At 39.3% G+C, this 26,369-nt stretch overlaps 1 protein-coding gene across 1 annotated transcript in view; it reads right to left on the minus strand.

Moving 5' to 3' along the window:
* SYT14 (synaptotagmin 14) overlaps positions 1-21,155 on the minus strand; it is a 194,013-nt gene extending 172,858 nt beyond the window's left edge. The window contains exons 1-2 of the mRNA XM_043923036.1: positions 21,050-21,155; positions 9,304-9,351 (exon numbers count right to left, since the gene is read on the minus strand). Of these exons, the coding sequence (XP_043778971.1) occupies positions 9,304-9,351; positions 21,050-21,062 (61 nt within the window). The 5' untranslated portion in view covers positions 21,063-21,155. The remainder of the gene's footprint in view (positions 1-9,303; positions 9,352-21,049) is intronic.
* Between the last annotated feature and the right edge of the window lie 5,214 nt (positions 21,156-26,369).

Genomic DNA, 26,369 nt, shown 5'->3' on the forward strand with positions numbered 1-26,369 from the left:
CCATCTAAAATGCTACAGCAGTCTACTTTTCTTGTAGTTGAAAACACTAAAATTTAGGAAAGTGTGCTAAGTTCAAAGTTCATAATGCTCTGAAGTATTTTTTATGCTCTGAATGTTTAAATTTTCTTGTCAATTTCTTGCCATGTGGTAACTTATACTACCTGCCTAAAGATGAGTATTCTTCAACTGGTATTCCAATTTGTGACCTACATGTTCAGGCACTCAGAATGAGAAAACTAACCAGATTTGAGAGATGATGCTTAATTTATGAGGTTTTTGGTAACATAAAACTAACATTAGTGTATGCCAAAGTGTGCTAAGTTTTACAGTCAGACATCAAGGGCTGTCCACAGCAGGAAATAACAGTTTAGAAAATTTATGAGCTATCCTATTTTTAGGTAGGTTATCTACCTGAGTGAATTCTTGTGCTTTGGTCAGAGGTAATAACTATACAAAGGAGTTGCTTATCTTGGCTTTCAAGTCTGACTAAAACTCTGCAAATTTTGACATAGGTTTGTTTATTAGCAGCTTTCTTTGAAGGTTCTCATGTATAATTATTTAGCTAAAATCACTAGCCTTAGGAATTGCTTATTAATGCTGCTCATTGTGATGTTTACCTGTAAGCAGCCTAATTTAAATTGTTTGTTACAGCCAAGAGAAATCTCTAAAAATAATTCTATCATTTTTAGTATACATCTAAAAAAAAAAACACATACCCCCAAATTTATCTCCTACTCTGACCTTCCTCCTGATTTCCAAATGCAAATATCCAACTTCCTTCCCTCCTGACATCTATGATAAACAGGCATCTCAAAGCTAACACATCCAAGGCAGAGAACCTGATTTCTATGCACCATGACTCCTGCCTGCCTCATCAGCTCTCCCAGTCTTTCCCATTTCGCTTAATAGCACAACCACTCAGAAGTGATGCCAAAACCTGTCAGTATTTCTCTCTTTCCCTTCCAACCCCCTCCATATTAAATCTATACTCAAGTTTTGTCAATTCTACCTATAAAGTATGTCCCCAACCTAATAAGCATTTCTCAACTTCTCCGCAGCTAACATCAAAACCCAAGCCCCATCAATTCTTACCTAGGCTATCTCAATAGCTTCCTACTGGTGTCTTTATATCCACTTTTTAACCTTTACGAATGATACATCACAAACAAATCACATCACTCACCTGCTTAAAACCCTCTTTTAGCCCTCCGTGTGTTTCAAATTAAGCACAAACCCCTTACTATGGCCTAAGTCCACACATGATCTGGAAACCACCCATCTCTCTGACCTCATCTGTGAGACTTCCCACACTCATTCCCTCACTCACTACTTCTCCAGCCATAGTTCTTTCAGCATCTGGGACATGCCAAGCCTTGTTTCCACCTCAAATCGTTTGCATTCTGTTCTCTATGACCTTTCCTGAGCAGGTCCTTCTTGTCATGCAGATATCAGCTTAAATATTATCTCCTCAAAGGGTCCTGACCTGACAGACACACACACATACACACGCAGGCAGAGGCACACACGCACGCACATGCACACACACGCCCGCGCGCACACACACATGCACACACACATTCTCTCTCTCATTCACCTCTAAAACCTGCCGCAGATACCTCTTTCATGGCACTACAACCAATAAACCCAAACCACCTCTTCCACGGAAGAGTAAAATGTTACTAGAGGGTGGAAGACACAATAAAATAGCCATAGAAGCCAACTTAAAAAGGAAAAAAGAAAGAAAACCCAGCACTAGGACCACAGGCTCAGAGCTTGCTGAGAAAGAGATGGAGAAGTTACAGAACCATATAACCTGTAGGCCTTTCCCTTCAGATTTTAGACTCTTTTAATTACCCCAAGTCAAAGAGGGATAAGAAAACACGGAGGAGCTTGCATCTCCTCTATACATGGAGAAAAAATAGGGACAATGCCAAGCAACTTGCAGTAAAATTTTAGTATAGAGGCAGGTTTTTTGCAGTGTCCTCTATTTAGATTGCCCTTGGCATCTAAGACCTATCCACAAGGGACAGTGTCCAAGACTGCCCCACTTCTGCTTCTCACAGCTATCCCACCCCTTCTCCACAATGCCCTGGGTATCATGCCTTCAGGTCCATAATTTCTCACCTACCACAATGAAAGTGAAATACCCAATAAAACGTGGTAACAAGCTTGGATCCAAATGACAGAGGACCACACCTTCTCTTTCCATGTAATACATTTGAAATGAATTTCTAAAGATCAGACAGATTCTAATTATAGCAAATGTCAGGGAATGAAAAACCATGGGATGCTGATACAAAAAAACATTTCAGAAGAGGCAGGTTTTCATGGTGTCCTTTGAATCACACCACTGCAAACATCTATGTACTCTACAGACAGGTGAAAGAGCTATTCAACCTCACTTACATGAGAAATGAAAATATGAATGATGCTGAACTACTATTTTTACTTACCGGAGTACCAAAAAATCCACAAGTTTATGACACTCTGTTGGAAGAGCTGTGAATCATATATTTCTGGTGGGAATGCAAAATGGTACAATGCATAAAGACAGGAGTTTTGCAATTTCTGTAAAATGGTGTAAGAATTACTCTTTGACTCAGTTTTTTTTTTTTTTTTTAAAAAGAAATCTACTTAAAAACAGACCACTAGTAAGTAGTAACAAACATACAAAAGCATTCCTTGTGGCATAATTTCAACAGCAAAAATTTTAAAACAAAGCAACCTCCACTAGTAGGAAATTAATTAAATAAATTTTGGCATGTTCACATAATAGAGCACAAGGCAGCCAGGAAAAGGAATAAGAGAGATCTCTACCAACTTGAATTTAACTCTACAATATACAGTCAGGTTTCCTTTTTTTTAAAAAAAAAAAAAGCAATATAGAAAAAAATATACATATATTTCACCTTTTGTAGGAAGAAACATTATATATTTCTGGAATGGGTTGCCATTTTCTTCTCCAGGGCATCTTCCTGACCCAGGGATCAAACCTGCATCTCTTATGTTTCCTGCATTTGCAGGCTGGTTCTTTTTTTCCTCTGCTCATAGTACCTCTTATCGTACAAAAGTTTTAAATTTAAAAATAGTATAATTTATCAATCTTTTCCTTCTGGGTCTGCTTTCTGTGACTCAAGGACTTTTTCTCACACTCAAATCACACTGTATATGAAATATTCTCCTAAAAGTTTTAAAGTTAATCCAAATATTTATTTTAGTGTAAAAGCATGAGGTACAGATCAATTTTTATTTTTTTGCATATAGATAAACATTTGTCCCAGCATCACTTAATAAGTATCCAATCTTATCCACTGATTTGTGCTACTCATATTTTACATAAATTTCCATGTAAATGAGTATCTTTTTGTGTTCTCTCTATAGTGTCTGATTAGACTATTTGTCTGTATCTGGGTCAATTCCACAGTATGTTAATTACAGCAAATTTACAACGAGCTCTGGATATCAGCAGGACCAATCCCTGAAGCAGGGATGGCTAACTGCCTCAATATCCATTCTCTCTCTTCCTTTTAGCTATGGAATCAACCTCTGGATTTTACTTATTCTGCTCAAGCAGAACTATTCTAGGCTCCCCTTGCAGTTAGACATGAGCATGTGACTAAGTTCTGGCCACTTGCACGTGAGCGCAAATTATCTGTTTGCAATTCCTGGATTGTATCCCTAAAAAGACTTACTTTCTTCCTTTCCCTTTCTGGAGACTGGATGTACACATGGTAACTTCAAATGCGCCAGGGAAGGCATCTTAAAGGTCATCAAAGCAAGACAAATGAACTCCTGCCTACGAGCTTGGACTTCTACATAAGAGAGAAGTAAACTTTCCTTGTTTAGCCACTTGGTCTCTGAGAAAGCAACCAATGGATATCTTATTAACACACACCCATGTTCCTCTACTTGAAAGCGAACTTAGTTCTTCTTAGCTGTTTGAACTGCCATATACACTTAAGAATTAACTTGTCCGCTCTCTGAAAATTCCTGATGGGATTTAGATTAGGGCTGCATTGAATTCATAGATCAATCTGGGGCACCCTGTGAATTTAAACATACTGCATATTTCTACCCATAAAATTATTTATCTCTTCATTTACGTATCTTCTTTTATGTCTATATATAAATCTTTTTAACTTGCTGTATAAAAGTCATTAACAACTTTTGTTCATTTTGTTCCTGTGTCTTTACAGATTTCGTAACACTCTAAAAGAGATCTTATTTTATTGCATTTCCTAATTATTTGTTGCCTATTATACAGGAATATGATAGTGTTAGTCACTCAGTCGTGCGACTCTTTGCAACCTCGTGGACTGTAGTCCTCCAGGCTACTCTCTCCATGGAATTCTCCAGGCAAGAAAACTGGAGTGGGTTGCCATTCCCTTTTCCAGGGGATCTTTCCAACCCAGGGATCAAAGCTGGTCTCCTGCATTATGGGCAGATTCCTTACCATTTGAGCCACCAGGGAAGCTCATATAGGAAAGCAGTGGATTTTTATAAAGCGATCTTTTAAAAGCTGGCTTAAAACTCAACATTCGAAAAACTAAGATCATAGCATCCAGTCCCATCACTTCACGGCAAATAGATGGGGGAAAAATGCAAACAGTTACAGACTTTATTTTCCTGGGCTTCAAAATCACTGTGGACGGTAACTTCAGCCATGAGATTAAAAGATGCTTGCTCCTTGGAAGAAAAGCTACGACAAACTTAGCATATTAAAAAGCAGAGACATCACTTTGCCAACAAAGGTCCATGTAGTCAAAGCTATGGTTTTTCCAGTAGTCATGTATGGATGTGAGAGTTGGACTATAAAGAAGGCTGAACACTGAAAAAATGATGCTTTTGAAATGTGGTCCTGGAGAAGACTCCTAAGAGTCCTTTGGACAGCAAGGAAATCAAACCAGTCAATTCTAAAGGAAATCAATCCCAAATAGTCACTGGAAGGACTGATGCTGAAGCTGAAGCTCCGATACTTTGGTTACCTGATATGAAGAGTGGACTCAATGGAAAAGACCCTGATGCTGAAAAAGACTGAGGGCAGGAGGAGAAGGAGATGACAGAGGATGAGATGGTTGGATGGCATCATTGACTCAATGGACATGACTTTGCGCAAACTCCAGGAGATGGTGAAGAACAGGGAAGCCTGGTATGCTGCAGTCCATGGGGTCACAAGGAGTTAGCCATGACTTAGCAACAACATGACAGAACAACAACAACAATTACACAGAAAACAAAACTTGTAAACAACAAACTTGGATATTCAGCTTATGAGATTTTCAAGCAAAGTGCTAAAGGTAGCAGCTTGGTGTCTTCATGATGCTTATGGTTAAATTTGAGAGGAATGAGATAAAGTGAGGGAAGAATCGTTAAGCAAAAAGAAACCAGTACCCGATGACTTGGAAAATCCCCCAGCCTATCCACGCTGTAAATTATGCTAAAATCACGGGTTCCGTGTCAAGAAAGCATGCTCTGAGACAAAGCCAAGATGGGACTAGACCACCTTTTGCCAGTGCCTCAAACAGAACAAAGGGTCACAATGCTCAGTGACTCTGAGAGCTCTCTGAAGAAATCAGACATGTGACTCACAGATCTCCTCAGCCACTCCAGCAGAAGCCAGAAACGGAGATAGAACGATCCAGAAAAGACTGTGGAGGGGCGTCCTGTCTAAAGAATGAGCCCCGGCCCAATATACAGGGAAGACTCGCGAGGATCTTTCCTGAGACTACTATGCCAGCAGAAACACCACCACGTTAGACTGAAAGGGACAAGAGAGGACAAAATGAAAGAAGAGTGACAGACTAACATTCTACAGGTGGCAAACAGTCTGATGAAAACACTCAGGTGCAAATATACATGACCCTCCTGGAAAAAGGAAGGATGACTCCAAGGACAGAGTCTTAAACCTGGGAGTGGAGCCTCAGACGTCAGGGCCAAGAGCCACAGAGTGTTATTTCCAGGTCTTGAAATCTAAAATGTTTTTCCCAATTGGATTTCAAAACTGCTTGGCATCAGTGACTCCTCTCTTCCTTCCACTTTCCCATTTTTGGAATGGAAATGTCTGTAACTGTTATCCTGTTCCATCACTGTGTTTGAAGAGCAGGTAATATATTTGCTAATTTCACACGTCTACAGATGGAGAGGAGTTCTGAACCAGGACAGATGGTATCTAGAGTTTCACCCATACTGATATAAATGATTTAGACGATGGGACTTGAAGTTGAAAATATTTAGATGATATTTTGATGATTTATGGGCTTCCCTCATGGCTCAACTGGTCAAGAATCCGCCCACACTGCGGGAGACCTGGGTTTGATCCCTGGGTTGGGAAGATCCCCTGGAGAAGGGAACGGCTACCCACTCCAGTATCCCAGCCTGGAGAATTCCATGGACTATATAGTCCATGGGGCAGCAAAGAGTCAGACATGACTGAGCGACTTTCACTTTCACTTTGATGATTTACATGGTAAGATGTCTGAGTTAATGTTATAATGTAAGGCTTTGTAGATCAGGGTAAGGACTTTGATTTTATTTTAGGTATAGAGGGAATCCAGAGAAGAATTCCAACCAGCAAAGTGATATGACCTAATTCACATCTAAAAGATCACTGATGTGTACTGTAAGGACGTTAAGAGTGGAAATGATGGAACCTGTTAGGAAACCATCACAGTAGTCTAGGCAAGAGAAGGTGAGGACCCAGACTACAATGCTAACAGCAGGATGGAGGAACAGAGGATAGATTCAAAAATGGATTCTGAAGGTAGAGTTGTCAGAAGTTGTTAATAATAAAAAAAAATCAATGCAGAAGATAAAAGAATGAGAGAAATATGTATGATTCCTAAGCTGGGACTTGACCATCTGAGTAGACTCTCCTATTCACCAGCTGAGATGGAGAAGACTGAGGAAGGTACAGATTCATGTGAGAAAACCAAGATTTGCATTTTAGACACACCACGTTTTTATTCTAACAGACATGCAGATAGAAATGTAAAGTAAGCACTTTGATATAAGAGGAGGGAACTCAAGGGCAGTTCAGAGCCAGATTTATAAATCTGCACGGCACTGAAAACAAAAGGACCAGGAGTTACCTGGTGGTCCAGTGGTTAGGACTCCATGCTTTTACTGCCAAGGACATGGATTCAATCTCTGGTGAGGGAACCAAGATCCCACAAGCTACATGGCATGGTGAAAAAAAACCACCAGAACCAAATTATATGTTGTGGTTGGTATAACCAACCACCTATTCTAAATAAACAATAGGTGGAAAAAGAAGCAAGCCCAAGACCGAAGCCTAGTACATTCTAATATTTAGAGGTTTGACAGAGGAAAGAAGCTAGCAGACAGAGAAGAACAGCAAAACAGGTGAAAACAAGTTGAACACAGTGTTAGAGATGTCTTCTCACCAGGACCATTGATACTAATTATAATTATTTGTCCTGACATAGCCTTCATAGGCTCTACTCTATAAAAGTCCAGTTTAAAATGCAAAACTTCCAGCTCTGAGCATTCATTTTAAAAATATTCACATGCTTAGAAAACATCCACTAGAAGAGGACCCAGTACTGAATGCTGAGGGGATACACAGAGATCCAGGAACTTTTCCATGGTATGGCCACACGGAAATAAAAAAATTTTAACTTTAATCACAGGTTTTAAATTCTACTGAAAATTAGAAGAAGTGAAAATGCTGGACTAATCTAGAGAAATCTGGGCAAGGCATAGTACGAGAACCACTGGGATAGGAATGGAGGTAGCAATAAAGAACAGCAAGAAGGGCCACATGAAAAAGGTGAGTTCAGACCAACATCTAACACTGCCAACACTATTCTCTCCACTGTAGCTTCCTGTTCCCCCTGCAGCCACAAGAAGCCCTTTATACAGTTTTGTTTTCCTACCCTCTGGCTATCTCTACTGTGGTCTAGATTCTCTCTTCACCTGCCCACGGTTTTTACAGCTTTTTGATTCCAATTGACTTGTACAGTGTCTTTTGCTGTTCAAATAAATTCTGTATTTTAAAAAGTTTTTGTGGGAAAAGGTAATACCTATAAATCTACTTAAAATATTTTTAGTACATCTGGATTAACATGTTATAGGTGAAGACTAAAAATGTTTACACAGAGGAAGCCAACAAGGCTAATTTGTCCCCCTCTCCCCCATTTTAGATAAGAGGTGCAAGTCAACAGTGGTTATAGCACTGAAAAGCACAATGCTAAATCTGAGGTTTCAGGGAGCTGACTTCAATTCTCTCCTTTATGGTACCAGAACCACAGATATATTACACCTTAATAAAGGAAGAGGCTATTTTTAAATGAACAGCAATCAAAGCTAGTGACACACAGATAAGCTAGTGTGATTATGGCAAATTCACCTAAAAGAGATTTCAACCCTCTTATTCAACTGGAAAGAAGCTGAGGCTTTCCAGACTGTGGAAGACTTCCTGACAGCACGCGGACACGTCCCGGCGCGCCAGTCATGCCCAGGTGCCACAAGTACCGACGAGGCCTCAAGCCTCCTCAGGGTGAAACATGAAGGCAGGGAGCCCTGCTACTTGGCCAGACTCGGGAGGGCCAACTCGGCTTCCAAGAAAGATGAAAGAAAAAGACAGCGCCCCAAATTTAAAAAGAGAAAAGAACAGTACATCTATGATGAGTTCTCCTCCCCAGGCATACCTTTTCCTTTCGGCACACCCTTTCACAGATGTGATCGCTTTTGGGGGGGGGGGACTCCCGAGGTTCTCCTGATTCTTTCCAATCTACCATCTGACTCCTTGCCTCCCACCTAGTAACTGAACTGCCTTTCCTGGGGCCACCTCGTTCAACCACCCGGTTGTCAGCTGGCTCCTTCTAAAGAAGCACAGACAGCTGTTGGTGCCAAAAGATGTTGTGGTCTTTGGACATGATCCCGATGGGAATCGCAACCAACTCCTCACACCCCTCTGATGGGGCACAGTAACAGAACAGAAGTCAATGGGGGGTCAGCACGCACTCAGACTCCAGATTCTGAAAGGGAACAAAAATCAAACCCTCCATTCTGCGCCTCTTCACCACGTCTGACAACCAATAGGCAAGAAAGCGGGCTTTACCAGCCCGTGAAAATGAAATATAAAGTAACAACTCTCAATAACCACATAATAAGCAGTCTGCACTTTATGAAAGGTGAAGTCCACAATACAAATAAGTAATATTAATATTTATTACATTTTATACTTTGTAAGCCCCAATTACCTACCATTGTACTAAAATGCATCCTACACTCTGAAGGGTTCACTTGGTATTTAAGTATCCATGCAGAGCACTGACTCACCTTTTCTAATACAAATAAGTTCATGCACTCCACAGGTTCTTTCTCCACCTGTTAAGAAAAATTTTTTCAGAAATTAAAAACAGGTCATGTCCTGGCTATTATAAACAGTGCTGTGATGAACATTGGGGTGCACGTGTCTCTTTCAGATCTGGTTTCCTCGGTGTGTATGCCCAGGAGTGGGATTGCTGGGTCATATGGCAGTTCTATTTCCAGTTTTTTAAGGAATCTCCACACTGTTCTCCATAGTGGCTGTACTAGTTTGCATTCCCACCAACAGTGTAAGAGGACTCTGTGGGAGAAGGCGAGGGTGAGATGTTCTGAGAGAACAGCATTGAAACAAGTATACTATCAAGGGTGAAACAGATCACCAGCCCAGGTTGGATGCATGAGACAAGTGCTTGGGGCTGGTGCACTGGGAAGACCCAGAGGGATGGGATGGGGAGGGAGGCGGGAGGGGGGATCAGGATGGGGAACACATGTAAATCCATGGCTGATTCACATCAATGTATGGCAAAAACCACTATAATATTTAAAGTAATTAGCCTCCACCTAATAAAAATAAATGGAAAAAAAATAAATAAAAACAGCTCATAACCTGAGTCTGTCTGTTTACAAAGAACTGCTATAAATTAGCTTCTAGAAACGGGCTCAGAAAAACGTTTCCTAACTCTTCTCTTCAAACTATACTATACAAATATGCTAACCTGATACATAGCTCCTTCCTGAACCCATAAGCTAAGATCTTATAAAATCTTGGAATAAGGAAGGTTCATTCAAGTATGTTATTTTAAATGGCAAGCTTCTCAAGAGCAGACATCATAGCACCGCTTCCTAAACACCTCTTTACATGATCCAGAAGGAAACACTGCAAGAAAGGACCCACTTTTGTATCTGAGCCTTGATTTATACAGATAAGTTATTATGGAAGGGTCAGTGCTACAAAGGCGACATTTATGTTTTACAACATATACTCATATTCTGATCCTTTCTCCATTCTCCAGCTACCCACTCTTCTAAATCTACAAGACAAATTTTATAAACAGCATGATGATAAAACAAATGTAACCAAAAAAATTACTTTATATTATTATTATGGGGAATAAGTGTAAATCTATGGCTGATTCATATCAATGTATGACAAAACCCACTGAAATGTTGTGAAGCAATTAGCCTCCAACTAATAAAAAAATTAAAAAAAAAAAAATTACATTTGTTATCATAAGAGTGTATTATTTTTAAAAATAGGTACTTTAAAAATAGGTATTTCCTTCACTCTGAAACATAGCACCACTGCCTTAAATGAATGTAAGCTGAACGAAATTCTGTAGTGTTCTATATATGCATAAATAACCTTACAATTATGCTGAAAATTATGTTTAAACTTTATATAATAAAAATGTTAAATGATTTCATCATCTTAGCTCACTACAGAAGCTTATTATAAACAGTTAAGTTATAAGAAATAGAAATATCTTACAGCCATAACATGAGAAATAAAAACTATGATATCCACTGAAAAAAGTAGGTCATTCAGGAAGCAAGCTAAAAAACTAGAAAACAGTATTTCTATCACTAAAGTAGGTTAGAGCTACATTCTAACTTGTCTGTAACAATGCCACTGCCTCTTTATTATCAACAATATAGACTAATCACTGGTTATCAGGAAGACAGACTTAGCAAGAAACGCTTAACATAAAGTTATGATAATAAACAAATTATTACTCAGCAAAACTTAGTATAAATACAGTGAGACTTTATCAAATGGGATATTACCAATGAGTAATCACTGATTACTGGCTAAAGGGGCAGAATGAACTATACCTACAAAATATACTTTATACAAAATATACTTTATCTTTAAAAATGAGAAATTAGTCAAATGACTGCTGGAAGGGGAAGCTTTAGCAAGTTATAAGAAGTAACTATTTTCAAGAAGTTTAGAAGAACCATGTCATGCAACACAACTATAATATATATTGACACCATCACTGATATTTTCATAGGCTACTTAGAAATAGTCCTTATATAGTCATTAAGACCTATTGTCAAAAAGGTATTGTCAAAAAGGTAACACTTCTAACTTAAAAGATACACACATAATTCATGAAACAGTCTTTCGTGCCTATAACTGAAACCAGACTTCCCGCATATGTAATATAGATTTATTTGGTTTTACTATACACATCTAGTCTTCAACATAACTGTATCATTTTATACAAGGCTTAATATAACAATAAAAACTACTGTAGTCTAAGACTTTTCTCAAAACTGCAAATGACAATGAAAGCTAACTCTAAGAACTTTATAAATGAAAAGTTAAGTCAAATAACTACTGTATTTTAAATTTATAGAGTCAACCAATAATTACACTTGCCAAAGTATGCACAAAAATCACATAATTAGGAAAAGCAAGTAATACTGAGCTCTACTATTCTTGATATTTGTTCTGAAAATTCCAACCAACAAGTGAGATTTCACTGATATGTAACTCAAAGGCAATCACTATTATTACTGAAATAAAAAGACAGGTAAATGCCAGACCAAAAAAGTAAAATTGAGGGAAAAAAAAGTTTCAAAGTACAAAAGAAAAGTTAAATAAACCTCATGACATTATCAAATACAAAAATCACTATTTTTTTTATCCCCAATCCTTCCTAAGGCCAGAAAGAGTATAAGGAAAAAATATGCATTGCACAGGTTAAATGTATATTTTTAATGTACATGTTTGGGAATCAAAAGGCTTAAATAGTTCTTCTATCTGAGATACAGCAAACTGTGTACAAATGTTACACCTTTTAAAAAATTTTCTAAAAGCAAATCTGAAAAGTTTACAAGAGAAATGTCAAATTTGTAAGCAAACAGCAAGCCACTGGAGGCACATCTTGACTTAAATATGGAGATATGGAGGTAATCCAAAAGTGGTCTACTGACTTTAAGAGTATAAGGCACAAGAGAAATGATTAATATTACTGTCTTTAAAAATTTCAGCTTTCTAAGGTATAATTGATACATAAAATTTTAAGATATTTAAAGTGTATACCACTAACCAACTATGTATATCCAATATATAGAATAATTATTTTTTATTTGTTTTTATTGAGATAAATGACCATACAACACTGTGTAAGTTTAAGGTAGACAGTGTGCTGATCTGATACTCTACACAGTTAGATTTCCACTTCAGTGTGAGCTAATACCACTAACATGTCGCATGATTCTTTTTGTTTTGGGGGAAGGAACACTTCAGATCTAGTCTCTAAGCAACTTTGAAGTGTATATACATTACTGCCCTTGCTGAGTATTTGATCCAGGACTTATTTATCAACAGCTGTACTTACATAGTATCTCCCTATTTCGCCCACCTTCCTTTTCCTGGTACGCATCCTTCTACCCTCTGTTTTTATTTTATGAGTTCAGCTTGTTCAGAATCTACAAATAAGTGTTATCATATCCTTGTCTTTATCTGACTTGGCATAATGCCCTCAAGGTCCATTCATGGTGTCACAAATGGAGAGCTAAATAATATTCCACTGTATATGTATAGATTTATGCGTGTGTGTGTGTGTGTATTTACCTCAAACCTTCCTTTTCCATTCATCTACTGACAGACAAAGAGGTTGTTTCCATATCTTGGTTAGTATGAATAATGCTACAATAAACATGCAGTGAACACATTTCTTTGATTTTCTGTTTTCACTTCCTTTGGATAATTATCCAGGAGTGGGACTGCTGGATCATATGGTAGGTCTATTTATAATTTTTTGAGGAAGCTCCACATTTTTTTCTGTAATCGCTGAACCAATTTGAAGGAATGATTATTTAATCAATTAGTCAATCTCTTTAAAAAGAGATGAGTTTCCCACCAAAATGAATAGCCATCCCCAAAATGAATTCTTGTATAAATAAAATTTTTCACATGCCAAATTTACTTCAAAGACATAATAATAATAAAGACTTTAAAATCGTAATAAAATCACTGCATATAAAAAGACTAAAACTCGAAAATAAATCTGTCTAGTTCATTATACATAAACAAACCAAGGCACTAAAGGTTAAATAATGTTGCTCAGGGTCACTAGTTAATTGTCAGAAAAAAGTAATTGGGATCCTAAGTTTAACAGAGTAAGAAAATAAACATTGATATTTCTTCATTTTTATGAAAGAAAAAAAAAAGAAAATTATGAAATTGCTTTCTAATCCTTTAAGGTAACTTAAGTAAAAATGAATTTCTCAAAACTGTTTTTGGAGATGATACCAGCATTGCTCTTGAAGTGATCATCTCAGCAACATGGAAATGAGAAGTAGATGGAAAATGACAAGCTGAGTCAAAGCTACCATCTCTTCCCTCAGGCAAACCCATGTAAGAGCATAATATAAACTGGCATAATCCTCTCCAATTGGGGTAAGTCAGGGTACAACAGGAAACAGGAAACATGTGCGTGGGTTCACACACGTGTGCTGTGTGCTGTGAATGTGTGCATGTGTGTGTCTGGATATGAATATGCGCAGACTTGAAAGTGCCTGGGAACCAGCAATTTGGGGAGGGGAGGAAGGGTTAGTTACTACAAAGTATGTAGTACTTTTCACATGTCTACTAAGGAAAATATGTAGTGATGTTATATTCCCATCAAAATGTGCTCAGGTATACAAATTAAACCCAAAGATTTAGTTCCTTAAAAATGAATCTAGTCCTCTCTAAAACTGACTTTTATTTCTTCTACACATTTACATTGACCATTAGCCCAAATCACTACAATTTATTGTGACTTAATACAATACAATACAATACAATACAAATTGTATTAAGTCAAAACACTACTGCAAAACTACTTTAGAAATATTTTAAATTCCATTTCATCTAAAGACTTCTCTCCAGAAAAACATGCATTAAAGTAACCACAGCCTTTTAATTAGTGTCTAGCTCACTTTAATAAACTGTGATAGCTATTTCTTCAGTAGATATCTACATTTTCATAATAGGCATGAAACTTTAAATATTTCCGATTAATGTTGCCAACTACTCCTAACCAATACAGCCCATTTAGACTACAGTCACTAATTTCTAGACACTTTTTAGTTTCTCCCTAGTTAAGTCATTCAAGGAACAATATCAATTTTAGTCTCTGATTGAAAACAGTGTTGTTGAAAGATCATGGCTTGCACAGCATAGTAAACACAGCTTCTCTTTTAATCCATACAAGTTCCTATGAATTTTTTCAATAGTTATTCTAAGAGGTATAAGATTTATCTTATAAAATTACTGTTCACAAATGTAATCCATTTTTCCCACTTTTGACTACTTTTTATGTTTTTGACTCTTTGAAGCTCATTAATATCATAAAACCTTGAATAGGTATACTTCACAAGAAGGTTTCTACTTAATTTAATTTTCTATTTAATGGAGAATACCTAAAGAAATTAGCCTCCAACTAATAAAGATAAATGAAAAAAAAAAAAGAAGCATTAATGCAGAATACCTTTTTTTCCACTACCGCACCAGATCATTTTTTTAAAGCTACAAATACTCATTATTGCATTAGTAAGTTCAGAATATTGAAGATAATTTAATATTTCATTAAAATCCTCTATCTTTTGATGACTCATACTATTACTGTCAATATCAATTCTAATAACAGCCCTAAAATGTGAAAATAGGAAACTGAACTGAATACACATACGGATCATAGGAGTTTGTTTTTAAATAAATTCCTAATAACAGCTTGCTGTGTTGTCACTCTCTCTTCTAAAAAATGGAAAATCAAGTGTTCCAACTTTTAGGTTTCTATTAAAATTTTACTATATATACAAACAAAATATGCAAATATTCGTCTTATTCAAAGCTTGGAATGTTTTTATTTATAGTAGCTTGATCAGCCTTATGCTAGCCCTATATGTAAGTTCACATTAGGTATTAACAGGTGAGGATCTGGGGATGTTGTGGGAAAAATATGAAAGTCAGCTGAATGGAAATCAAATCCATGAAGACAATCTACTATACTACTACACACACGCTATGGACAAACATTATAATCATTTTAAATAAAGCAACCGTGCAAACACTATTACTCACCAAATTGTATAAATAAGCCAATATGTGATTCTGCAATGCCATGGAAAATAACAAAAAGCAAAATGCATCTTAATACGAATATTTCTCTAGTGTTCCCTACTTTTTTTCTAATTTTGCTTAGTGAGTTAGAAAAGGAAACTAAAATAAACTGTAAATTATTCAAAAGTACTGTGTAGAGGTCTCTGAACAAATTTACCTAATATACAAACATGTCTTAAATCTCCATGAAATGTTAGAAATTTGATTCCTGCTGAAAGCCAAAGGATCTCTTCCAGGAACATCACTGCTTAAACTGACTGTAAATCTTCCAAACAACAGACTGCTCAATAAATTGCCTTACTTAGTCGCAGACTGATAGCAGAGACTTCCTAATTACATCACCCTCTGTACCCACTGTAACATCTCTCTAACAATAGCACGGAAAGCAGGAGTGTGATGTTCTCCCTCAAGACTAAGAATACAACATGCTTGCATTGTTTTTGTTTTTGTTTTAATTAGTTCTTCATTTTTATTTTTTTGATTGAGCCCTGTAGCATGTGGGATCCTAGTTTCTGGACCAGGGATCAAACCTTCACACCTGCATTGGAAGCACGGGGTCTTAACCGCTGGACCACTAGGGGAAGTCCTGTACTGGGTTTTTTAATTCCACATTTCCAATTACTTTTGAAAGCCCAAATTATATCTTGGAAATCTTAAAGAGTCACAACAGATCTTTACAGGCATCTGAGTCATATTAATGACTTAGAAAATAAATGCAAAACTGTGTGATAAACTGTAAAAGGCATTGTAAATAAAAAGTAGCAACAGATTCTCTAATTCACCCTTCTTTCACAATTATTTTTTTTTTTAAAAGCTACCCAGAGAGGTTAAGTAAAGTTACTATGTGTAGCAAGTTAACAATCAAGGTGAATATTTTTACCTCAGCAAAACATTCTCCAAGAAATCTAATGATATTCCAATGGAACAGACAGAAAAACGTGGACTAGATGAAGAAGGGTGTAAGTCAAATCACTAAAGACTAGCTTTATCTTGAGGTTTTAAATCAGACTTGCCCTTTATAAAGATAACTAGCAACAGTTTGAAAAACGGATTGGAATGAGCCTGAAGACGGGAGATAACAAGACAAGGGAAAAAACTAATACAAGTCGCTCAATGAGAGAAAAGCAAATAAACTAGAATCTAAGCACTGAACATCGTAAGTTAATTTGAGATGCAGGCGTGGTAGGACTTAGTGATCAACAGGATGTGCAGAGTGAATTATAAGACAGAGTTGATTTCCAGCTTTCTAATTCAGACGTCTGGTTATTTAAAAATGCTACTCAGATGGCAAATTTGCATGGAGTGGGGAGTATGGAGGCTGGATTTGGTAGCTGTGAAGATAACTTTGGTTTAGGACATTTTGAATGTCCCAAGCTAAACATTTTGGATTGCTGTGGGACATCCAACATATATAGCCACTATGTGGAATTATATTAGGAAAACCATGTGTACTTCTAATTTAATAATAGTGAATTTTTATTTTATTGCTCCAGGAAGCAGAATCTAGGAAGGGGTAGATAGATAAGTTACTAAATGGCAGACATTTGGTCAAATACATCTGGGCAAGGGATGCAACCCTTTATGATAATCAATAGAACTCAAAACAATTCAAGAAATATCTTGAGTACATACTATATTCAGGTATTGTACAAAATTTAATGAATAAAAACCAAATAAATGTTATGCTCCAGGCATTTATGGTCAGACTGGGAAGACAAATTTACAAACAAAAGATTTCCACATGATTCAAAGGGCGCAATCACAGCAGTGTGTATGAGAACGAGGTTGAGAACAGAAACAAGAGAACATTAGATCAGGGAGGTAAAGAGAAGGCTGAGAAGTAAGTAATCAAGAGAGGAAGAAAAAACTTCAAAAAACAGGAAATGGTCAACAGTGTCAGACTGACAGAGGCCAATGTTAGAAGAGTTAATACGTCAGATAACAATTACACATCTTGACAGGTTAGGCTAGACCAAAGATTCCCAATCTGATATCTCCCACAAGACCTCTAGGGTAACAATAAGGCTCTATAAACCATTCTGAATATTTCAGTATGCTTTTAAAAAAATTGTACCTTAACCTAAGATAGGGCTAACTTCTTCACCTCTGGCTGGAATTATGTTGGCTTAGAGTGGTAACATCTTATATCATCTTATACCATCATCTTATATTTGTCTGAAGTCCTGATTAGCAGATATCTGACTGAGAAAGAGGAGGAAATAAATGATTAATTGGTATTGTAAAATAGGGGCTTTGAAAAAAAGGAATAAATAAAAGTAACCCTTTGTACTTAAAAGTCTGAATGAAAGGGTTAAAATGTTGGGCCAGGGCTAATAAAGAGTACGCTTAACAGATACAAATAATTTCTTCTTTAAATCAAAACACTGGTTAGCTGGGCAAGCAACTGAAGTCACATGACTTGAAAGTAGTCCAGATAAAAGAGACTGTGATTCTGGTTGATTACAACTTCATCCTGAGCCAACATGAAGTTCCAAATGGCTATTCTAATTAGCTACACTAGTGAGATTATGCACAAGGAGTGATGTAACAGTTTAAACAAAACATCTGGAATGGAGTGGCACACTATCATATTTCAAACTTTAAAACATACAACTGCAAACCATCCAGAGGAAGAGTTAAATATTGTGTCTAGAAAAGAAACTGCTCAGGAGTTGTCTCAAAATGGTAGAAGTGAGGTCAGGTATACAGAGAATAGGGAATTTTGGGTTTACTGCTCCAGAAAGCAGACCTAGGGTGAGTGGATTGAAGGAAGTTACTAACAGCAGATTTTTGGTTAAAACAAGGACCTTATGAACTGTAAGAATTATAGTTCCACATCGGCATAAATGTTCACTGGCATACGGGCTCAATGAACTCATTATCATTGAATATTTTTATACAAAGTAAGGATGATTCATCTCCTGGTGTTCACACTATATTGTAATTGCATGGTTAAAATTATCTGTCTCCCCCACTAGAATATGTACTCCTTGAGGGAAGAAATGTGATTTTATTCATCTTTGTGGCCCCACAGGGTCCAGCACAGGATGCCAAGCACATCAACTGCTCTGTAAGTCTACAAAATTAACAGGTGAATGAAGACACTGAATATTTTAAGAACCACTTCTTTGGGAAATGGGATGAGATGCTCCTGTGGGCCCCTAAAATTCTAAGATGTCCCTAGTATAAAGCCCTCATCCAGAGCTCATTCTATTTCATGACACAGCATAGGTATGTAATACCTGCTTTAGTATGTGATAGGCAGCACACCTTACCTGACATCTTCATTTGAAATGCTAGTATTAAGGATAGTTTCCTTTGCCAAACTAGAAAAGACATAACTCCTGACAGTTATATTATGAAGCCTTCAACAAATTATTAAGTATGAAAATATTAATTGAGAGTCTCTCAAGCACAAAAGAATCTCTACAACAGGAAAATTTGAAAAATCTTGTTCTTTAAACATAAAAGCAGTAGTAGGCAAAGCCTCGTGGCTCAGCTGGTAAAGAAGCCACGTGTGATGCAGGAGACCCCGGGTTGATTCCTGGGCCGGGAAGATCCAGTGGACAAGGGACAGGCTACCCACTCCAGTACTTTTAGGCTTCCCTTGTGGCTCAGCTGGTAAAGAATCTGCCTGCAATGCAGGAGACCTGGGTTCAATCCCTGGGTTGGGAAGATCCCCTGAAGAAGAGAAAGGCTCCCCACTCCAGTATTCTGGCCTGGAGAATTCCATGGACTGTACAGTGCATGCAGTTGCAAAGAGTTGGACACAACTGAGCAAACTTTACTTCACAGTAGGCAGAGCAAAATGCCTTCGCTGACATAAAAAAAGGAACTGATCACATTTAAATGAGAGGGAGAAGGGAAGAATCAATGGAGAAAAGGGGGGGGGGTTGGAAACTGGAAATTTTCAAAGAAATTTTAAGTTACAGGATTATACATGGATACTATCTTGCTAATTCTTCTACACCTTCTGTATAAGCCTTTTCGTCTTTACCAAGTCACAAGAAATTCTTCCACAAAATGGTTGGGGAAATAAAGTACAGAACATAAATCAGTATATTCTCTTTCTTGATTTTTAACCTCTAGTAAATAGTAAGATAAAGTTTCAAAGCACTGCTCTGGAAAACAAGAATATCAAAGATTATCGGGAGATCTTATTCCCAGTGCTCTCCATCACTTTACCTAAATGGTGAGTGCAAGTCTCCTCAGTGGTGTCTGACTCTTTGATACCCTATGGACTGTGGTCCCTCAGGCCCCTCTGTCCATGGGATTTCCCAGGCAGGAATACTGGAGTGGGTTGCCATTTCCTTCTCCAGGGGATCTTCCCCACCCAGGGATCAAACCTGTGTCTCCTGTGCCTCCTGCATTGGCAGGCAGATTCTTTAACACTCAGCCATCGGGGAAGCCCCTGAGCTAAAGCAGATACTTGAAACTGTCTGAATAGGTAATCAATCTCCTAAAATAAGTAAAATAAACATAAACACACAGCTATACCAACTTTGGAGCAGGCAAAGCTGTACGCCTCGGGGGCTGGCCACCAAGATGGGAAGCGCTTTCAAAAGTTGTAATTAGGAGAAACAAAAAATTTAGGCTAGGTCTGACATTGCTCTAGGTGCCTTACACATTTGTACAGATGAATACACATACACACAGGGAAATTTTACAAACCACTTTCATTGTTTGAAGTAAGGTAAGAGTGGGATAGGGCCTCAAACATGCTGCAGACTTGCACATAAATCCTAGACGTTATCATGTGAATTTTCACAATATTGTCCTTTAAAACAAAGCACAATATAGACACTTCATGCCAGTTACATGTTTCTGTAAGAAGAGAAAACTACACTTTAGTGCCAGCTATCTACCTTATCGAGGAACTTTAATTAAGCTATTTTTTGAAAATATGAGTATGGATGGCACCGTAACACTTAATAGACTGATATATATGCAGGATTTTAAGAGTGTGCATTTCTTGTAAAGATGTCTTTGCATCTCTTTCCTAGAGAAAAACCAGTTTTGAGTGTTAGGAGAGAAAAATACTTGAGAAGGAAATTACCCTCACTCCAAATTCCCTGGTCCCCTACAACAACAGCACACAGAAGGGGAATGGACCGACAGCGCAGTCCAGCATCTGCTCCAGAGTAGGGGCTGAGAAGGGTCAGGACTGGGAACAGCAAACTGGCCTCCCAGTTTGGGAGGAAGGGGAATATCGCGGGAGGGCGGCTTGCTGGGGCGAGGTCAATGAAAGGAGGGGTACACCCTGCGCTCCCGGGCTCCTCCAGCCCGTCCCGCCGGGTCTGCAGGGCCGCACCGGAGCCCCCCACCCCCCGCCCCCACCTCCCCGACTCGGCGCCGCCGGGGGCAAGCAGCGGCCCCGGCGGCGCCGTACCTGTCGGCAGGAGCCGCTCGACTCCTCGCGCCGGGCCGCGGGCCGAGGCCGACGGAACCGCCGAGACCAGGTATAGAGTCTGGCGGCGCCGCTCCGCCCACCAGCCTCCCGGGACGCGGTCCGGGACCCTCGAGCCTGCACAGCCGCTCGGGGCCCCATCGGCGCCGCGGCCTCCCGGGCACGCCCGAGCTCCAGCTACCTGGGCGCCCCCCCGCCCTCCGCCCCAACCGCGGACGGCCTCCACTTACCTTCAATCGCCATGATGCGCTCGCCCTGGACCGCACCAAGTGCGCGGCCGGGGGCGGCGAGCGGGGCGCGCGGGCGGAGGACGCGCCGGGGCCGCCGGCGCGCGGGGCGGGGCGGGGCCGGGCCCGCAGGCGCGGGGCTGCGCGGCCGGGAGGGGCGAGGCGCGGGCGGGGCGGAGGAGGGGCCCGGGCGCCGCGGGCGCGCCGAGGAAATGGACGCTTCCCGGGCCGCCCCGCTGCCGCCGCCGCCGCCGGCACGTGACGCGCCCCGCCGCCGCCCCGCCGCCCCCGCAGCGTCTAGCGCCGGGGTTCGGACCAGGAGCGGGGCGTGGAGGGCCCCCGGGAGTCCCGCTCCCGAGACCAGCCCCAGGGCCTCTCGGCGGCCGGAGCCCGGCGCCGAGACGTCCGCTCCCCGCTGGCGGGCGGCAGCCGGAGTCGACCGAGGGGCGCGCGAGGGCTGCGGTCAGCACCACGGACAGGTCTCAGCTGTCCACCAACCTCTGGGATCCCCAGCCGCCCGGTGATGACTCCCTGAGATCTGGTCCTCCGAAAGCCTGCTTGTTTGGGTTTTGCTTTGCCTGCATCAGTCAAATACTCGCCTCAGATCTCCGCTGAGGGTGAGAGACAGCTAGCTGGCAGAGAAAGGGATCCTGAGGACAGCCGCTTCTGTCTCCGTCTCCCTGCCTCTTCCTCCCAGTCTCTCTCTCACACTCACACACAAACTCACACATTCACACACACACTCACACACCAACACACGCAACGTGTTGGCGTGCACTTCGCCCCTTAGGTTCCTGATCAACCTGATCAGTTCTTGCCATCAACCCCAGCTTGGGTTTTCCCCTGGGAAGTATGCCTCGGCGTTTGTCTCTGCACATTTGAGGTCACAACAAAAGTAGAGGTAAGACAGACGTTGTGACAAAGGGCCTGAAAAAGCAAGTCACGTGCAAGTTCTTTAAACCGGCAACCCAATGGGCATTATGAACACAGGTCAGTGCTGACCACAGAACAGCTGGTAGATTAATTTGGACCTGAGGTACTTGAACCACTCAACATTCACCCAACTTTCAACTTCATTTGGTACTTTGAGGACCTGGACGAGGAAGAGCTTAAACGACATTGAAGCACAGAGAGTTGGTGATTCTCCTCACAGAAAAATGCTAACTCCTAGTGCAAAAGAGCTATACTGGGGACTGATATAAAGAAAATTTCCACTTATGTAGTTGAGATTGGACTGTAAATCCAGAGCAGAAATTGTCTTTCATTACATTTGTGTGATCTCTTCCTCAGTCACAGTTTATGTTCAGTAAACATTCATTTTTTACCATTTTGCTTAGTCCAGTGAATATTTATCAAACTAGCATTGTGCTAAACGTTAGCTACAAGAAAGTCTTGTTACTGACAGATCAAACAAAATGCTCTTCTACCAGTAAATACTAAAATGTCTATATTTTAGAAAAGATTTGTGTGTGTGTGTGTTTACCATAGGTATCTGTGAGATTCAGATAAAATATGTATACTGCCCAAGTTATTTTCTCCAGGCAGCTTCCCTTAAAACAGTCTTGAATTCCAAGGTACTGGTTTGAACTAGAAACCACAGTTCTGGATTTGTGTTTTCTGGCTGGCTCTGAGTAATCCAATTGCTCAGTCTTTTTAAGAATTTCATATTGAAAGCCAGAAAAAAAAAAATCATTATTTCATTACCACTACACAAGTTAATAATATATATGGAGCCAAGTTATGTGAGCTCCCATAACTCAGGTTAATATCACAGTTTCTCAGAAAATTAATTTGTGTGTTGTGGTGAATGTGAGCTTCAAATGTGTCAAATCTGGGAATTTAGGCCAAGGCTACTCAACATTGATGACATTTCCCCTCGGATTAGAATGCATAATTCTCCTCACCAACATTGCCTTTTTCTTTTTTTCTTAAGTGCTCTACAAATACAAGTTGGGACATCTCTGTCATTACTGCTGGACAATATCATATGTCTGAACTTTCCAGTGTCTCATGTGGCTTCTTTTCTGTGTCATTTTATTCATTTATGTTTGGCTGCACTGGGTCCGCACTGCCGTGCAGACTTTTCTCTAGTTGCGGTGAAGCATGAGCTTAGTTGCTCGGCAGCATGTGGGATCTTCCCCAGACTGTGGATCAAACCCATGTCTCTTGCATTGGCAGGCAGATTCCTTACCACTGAGCCACCAGGGAAGCCCTCATAAGGTGTCAGAGTTTGCTTAGCAGCCACTTGGAATTGAGATTTAACTTCTCAGATAACTCCTACAGTATGCCACAGTTTGATACATTTAATTTGGGGAATGTCAATTATTTATAATTTAAATATTTCCAATTTTATCCATCACACATCTTACCCAATGACAAGACATTTTTCTAATTTTGACCATATGCTTCTAAGTAGTCTTTAGTGTATACACCTTTACATTGTAGGGGATGTTTTAAAAATGCTCATTTTAAATTCTTCATTCTTCCTTATTAATGAATTATTTGAAGAATAGTTTCCAAACATGTAGTGCAAGCAATTACCCAATTTCCCTATCATGTGTTGTAGAGAGAAAGTTGGGCTGAGATGGGAAAAGTAACTCCTTTTCTTTTGACTAGGAAATGGAAATATGTTTTTGGTATTTTAAGCTTCCACTCAATATTTCATGCACATGATTTAAGATGATAGTTTGACTTATGCGAGGCCACAATGCTTAATTATCCAGTGGTATGGCTGAAACATCAGTAGATGAAAGCGTGAAGGTGAATCGTGTAGAAAGAACACCTCAAAGAGGAAATGAAAGGTAATTGTACCTATATTAGTTAAGGCGTTTTCATGTCCCAACAAAACAATCTACCACTATTAATAAAAATACTATCTTGATGAAGAGTATGTTCCAAGTTACAAAAGTTCCCACTGTACTTCTAAGAACCAAATGATTTTTCAAGTTGGAAACTTCCTTTATTTAATTTAAGCTATCCAACTGAAAAAAATCAAAGCCATTAAAAGAATGGAAAAAATATATCTAGTAATATATTTTATACTAGTATATATAATTAAATAGATGCTTAATTCTAGTATTATGTATTACCTATATAAAAATGGAGTCTTAACAAATACCTATACCAAAATTATATTTTGGAAAATTTAATGTGTTAATTATATTGTCCAGGAATTTTGAGTGTTTGAGTAAGAGAGATACTTTTGAACTTTAAGTTTTATTAGCAGTTGCAATTATCTGAGAAGATGTAGCTGGATATAAGGATCTAATGAAAATCTAGTTAAAACCATTAATATTGCATTTCTTTCATGAATCATAATGTTGTGGAAACAACTATAATATTAGTTATTTACCCTGACAACTTTTCCAGTGAGAGCAACTCAACTTGAAGTAGCTTAAGTAAAATAGAAAGTTAATTCCAAAGATATAAGCATAGAAATAAAGTTGGGCCTCAGCTTCAGCAATCTTGGGAACCTAAATGCTAACAGTATATTTTCTGCTTCTTATCTCTAACTGTTCTACATGCTCATTTTTTGCTTGCTCACCACAGGCTAACTTTTTCCCAATGATGGAAAACATAACCCCCGAGAAATCCCAGGCTTTATAGATTCTGCCAAATTTCTAGGTCCCAACTCCATAAATCCCAAAAAAGGTAGAGTGTCACTAGCTCTACTTAAATAAGGTAAACTATCCCAGTTGGCTTGAAATTCAACATTAAAAAGCTAAGATCATGGCATCCAGTCCCATCACTTCATGGCAAATAGAAGGGGAAAGTGGAAGGAGTGGCAGATTTTCTTTTGGGGGACCCAAAATCACTGCAGTTGGTGACTGTAGCCGTAAAATCAAATGATGCTTGCTCCTTGAAAGAAAAGCTATGACCAAACTAAACAGCATATTGAAAAGCAGACACTTACTTTGCCAACAAAGATCCATATAGTCAAAGCTATGGTTTGTCCAGTAGTCATGTATGGATGTGAGAGTTGGACCATAAAGAAAGCTGGGCGCCAAAGAATTGATGCTTTTGAACTGTGGTGTTGGAGAAGGGACTCTTGAGAGTCCCTTGGACTGCAAGGAGATCCAGCCAATCAATCCTGAAGGAAACCAGTCCTGAATATTCATTGGAAGGACTGATGCTGAAGCTGAAACTCCAATACTTTGGCCACCTGATGCGAAGAACTGACTCATTGGAAAAGAACCTGATGCTGGGAAAGATTGAAAGCAGGAGGAGAAGGGGACGACAGAGGACGAGATGGTTGGATGGCATCACCGACTTGATGGACGTGAGTTTGAACAAGCCCTGGGAGTTGGTGATGGACAGGGTGGCCTGGCATGCTGCAGTCCATGGGGTTGCAAAGAGTCGGACACGACTGAGCGACTGAACTGAACTGAACTTGGGACCTATAAGAGTGAACAGGAGAGAGGGGAAAATGATTCCCAGAAAGGGATTCTTGGACAGAGAAAGATTGAGTGATGTCTGCAAGGGTACTCTACTTCAGTACATTTCCCTGGGGTTCTCTTAAAGCAAAGCTGTTCAAAAGAATTGTCTGTGATAATGAAAACTGTACATTTGTGCTGTCTAATGCAGGAGACACCAGCCATAGGTGGTTGGGTGTCTACTGTATCAGACAGTACAGCCTTAAAGCTACAGAAATGACATGGTGTGGTTCAGGGGGCACTTCCAGGGAAGACTGCATAATGGGTACTTGGTGGGACAAACTGTAATGTCTGTAATGAGAAGAGAATGGTAATAACTTTCCATGTATTGATACTCTACCTGATGGACTTGTACAATGAGAAGTGTATCTGTCATGCTGTGTAGAGGTGATTAAAGATGAAAATGGAAAGAAAAAATGAAAGTAAACATAAACCAGAACAGTTTTTTTTCACTTCAATTTCCTCCACCAATTATTTTCCTTAAGACTTGTCACTTACTCCACTATAGGCAGCAAAGTGATAGCTAAGAGAAAAAAGTAAATGTGAAGCATTCTAAAATTGTTTCTGCTCAGTTAGATCAAATGGTAGTTTTCCTTCTTATCCCTCTAAAGCTTTAGAGCTATCACAAGCTCTACCAAAGAAAAGAGAAAAGAGATCTAAAAGCACTGACACTAATTTACTGCTCCACACTTACTTTCCATTACATTTTCTAAGACTTTCATGCAGACTAAAGAGCCACCTACATGCGTCTTCTCTTTTGTCTCCAAATGTGATGTTCTCCTGTATAAAATCTGTTATAATATCTCATTGATCAGTGAAGTTATTGCTGTTGGCTAAACATATGGAGCAGTACACTGTGGTTTACTGACACCGTTACAACACAGCAGGAT

Source organism: Cervus elaphus, chromosome 14, assembly GCF_910594005.1.
Source record: "Cervus elaphus chromosome 14, mCerEla1.1, whole genome shotgun sequence".
In the NCBI taxonomy this organism is placed as follows: domain Eukaryota; kingdom Metazoa; phylum Chordata; class Mammalia; order Artiodactyla; family Cervidae; genus Cervus; species Cervus elaphus.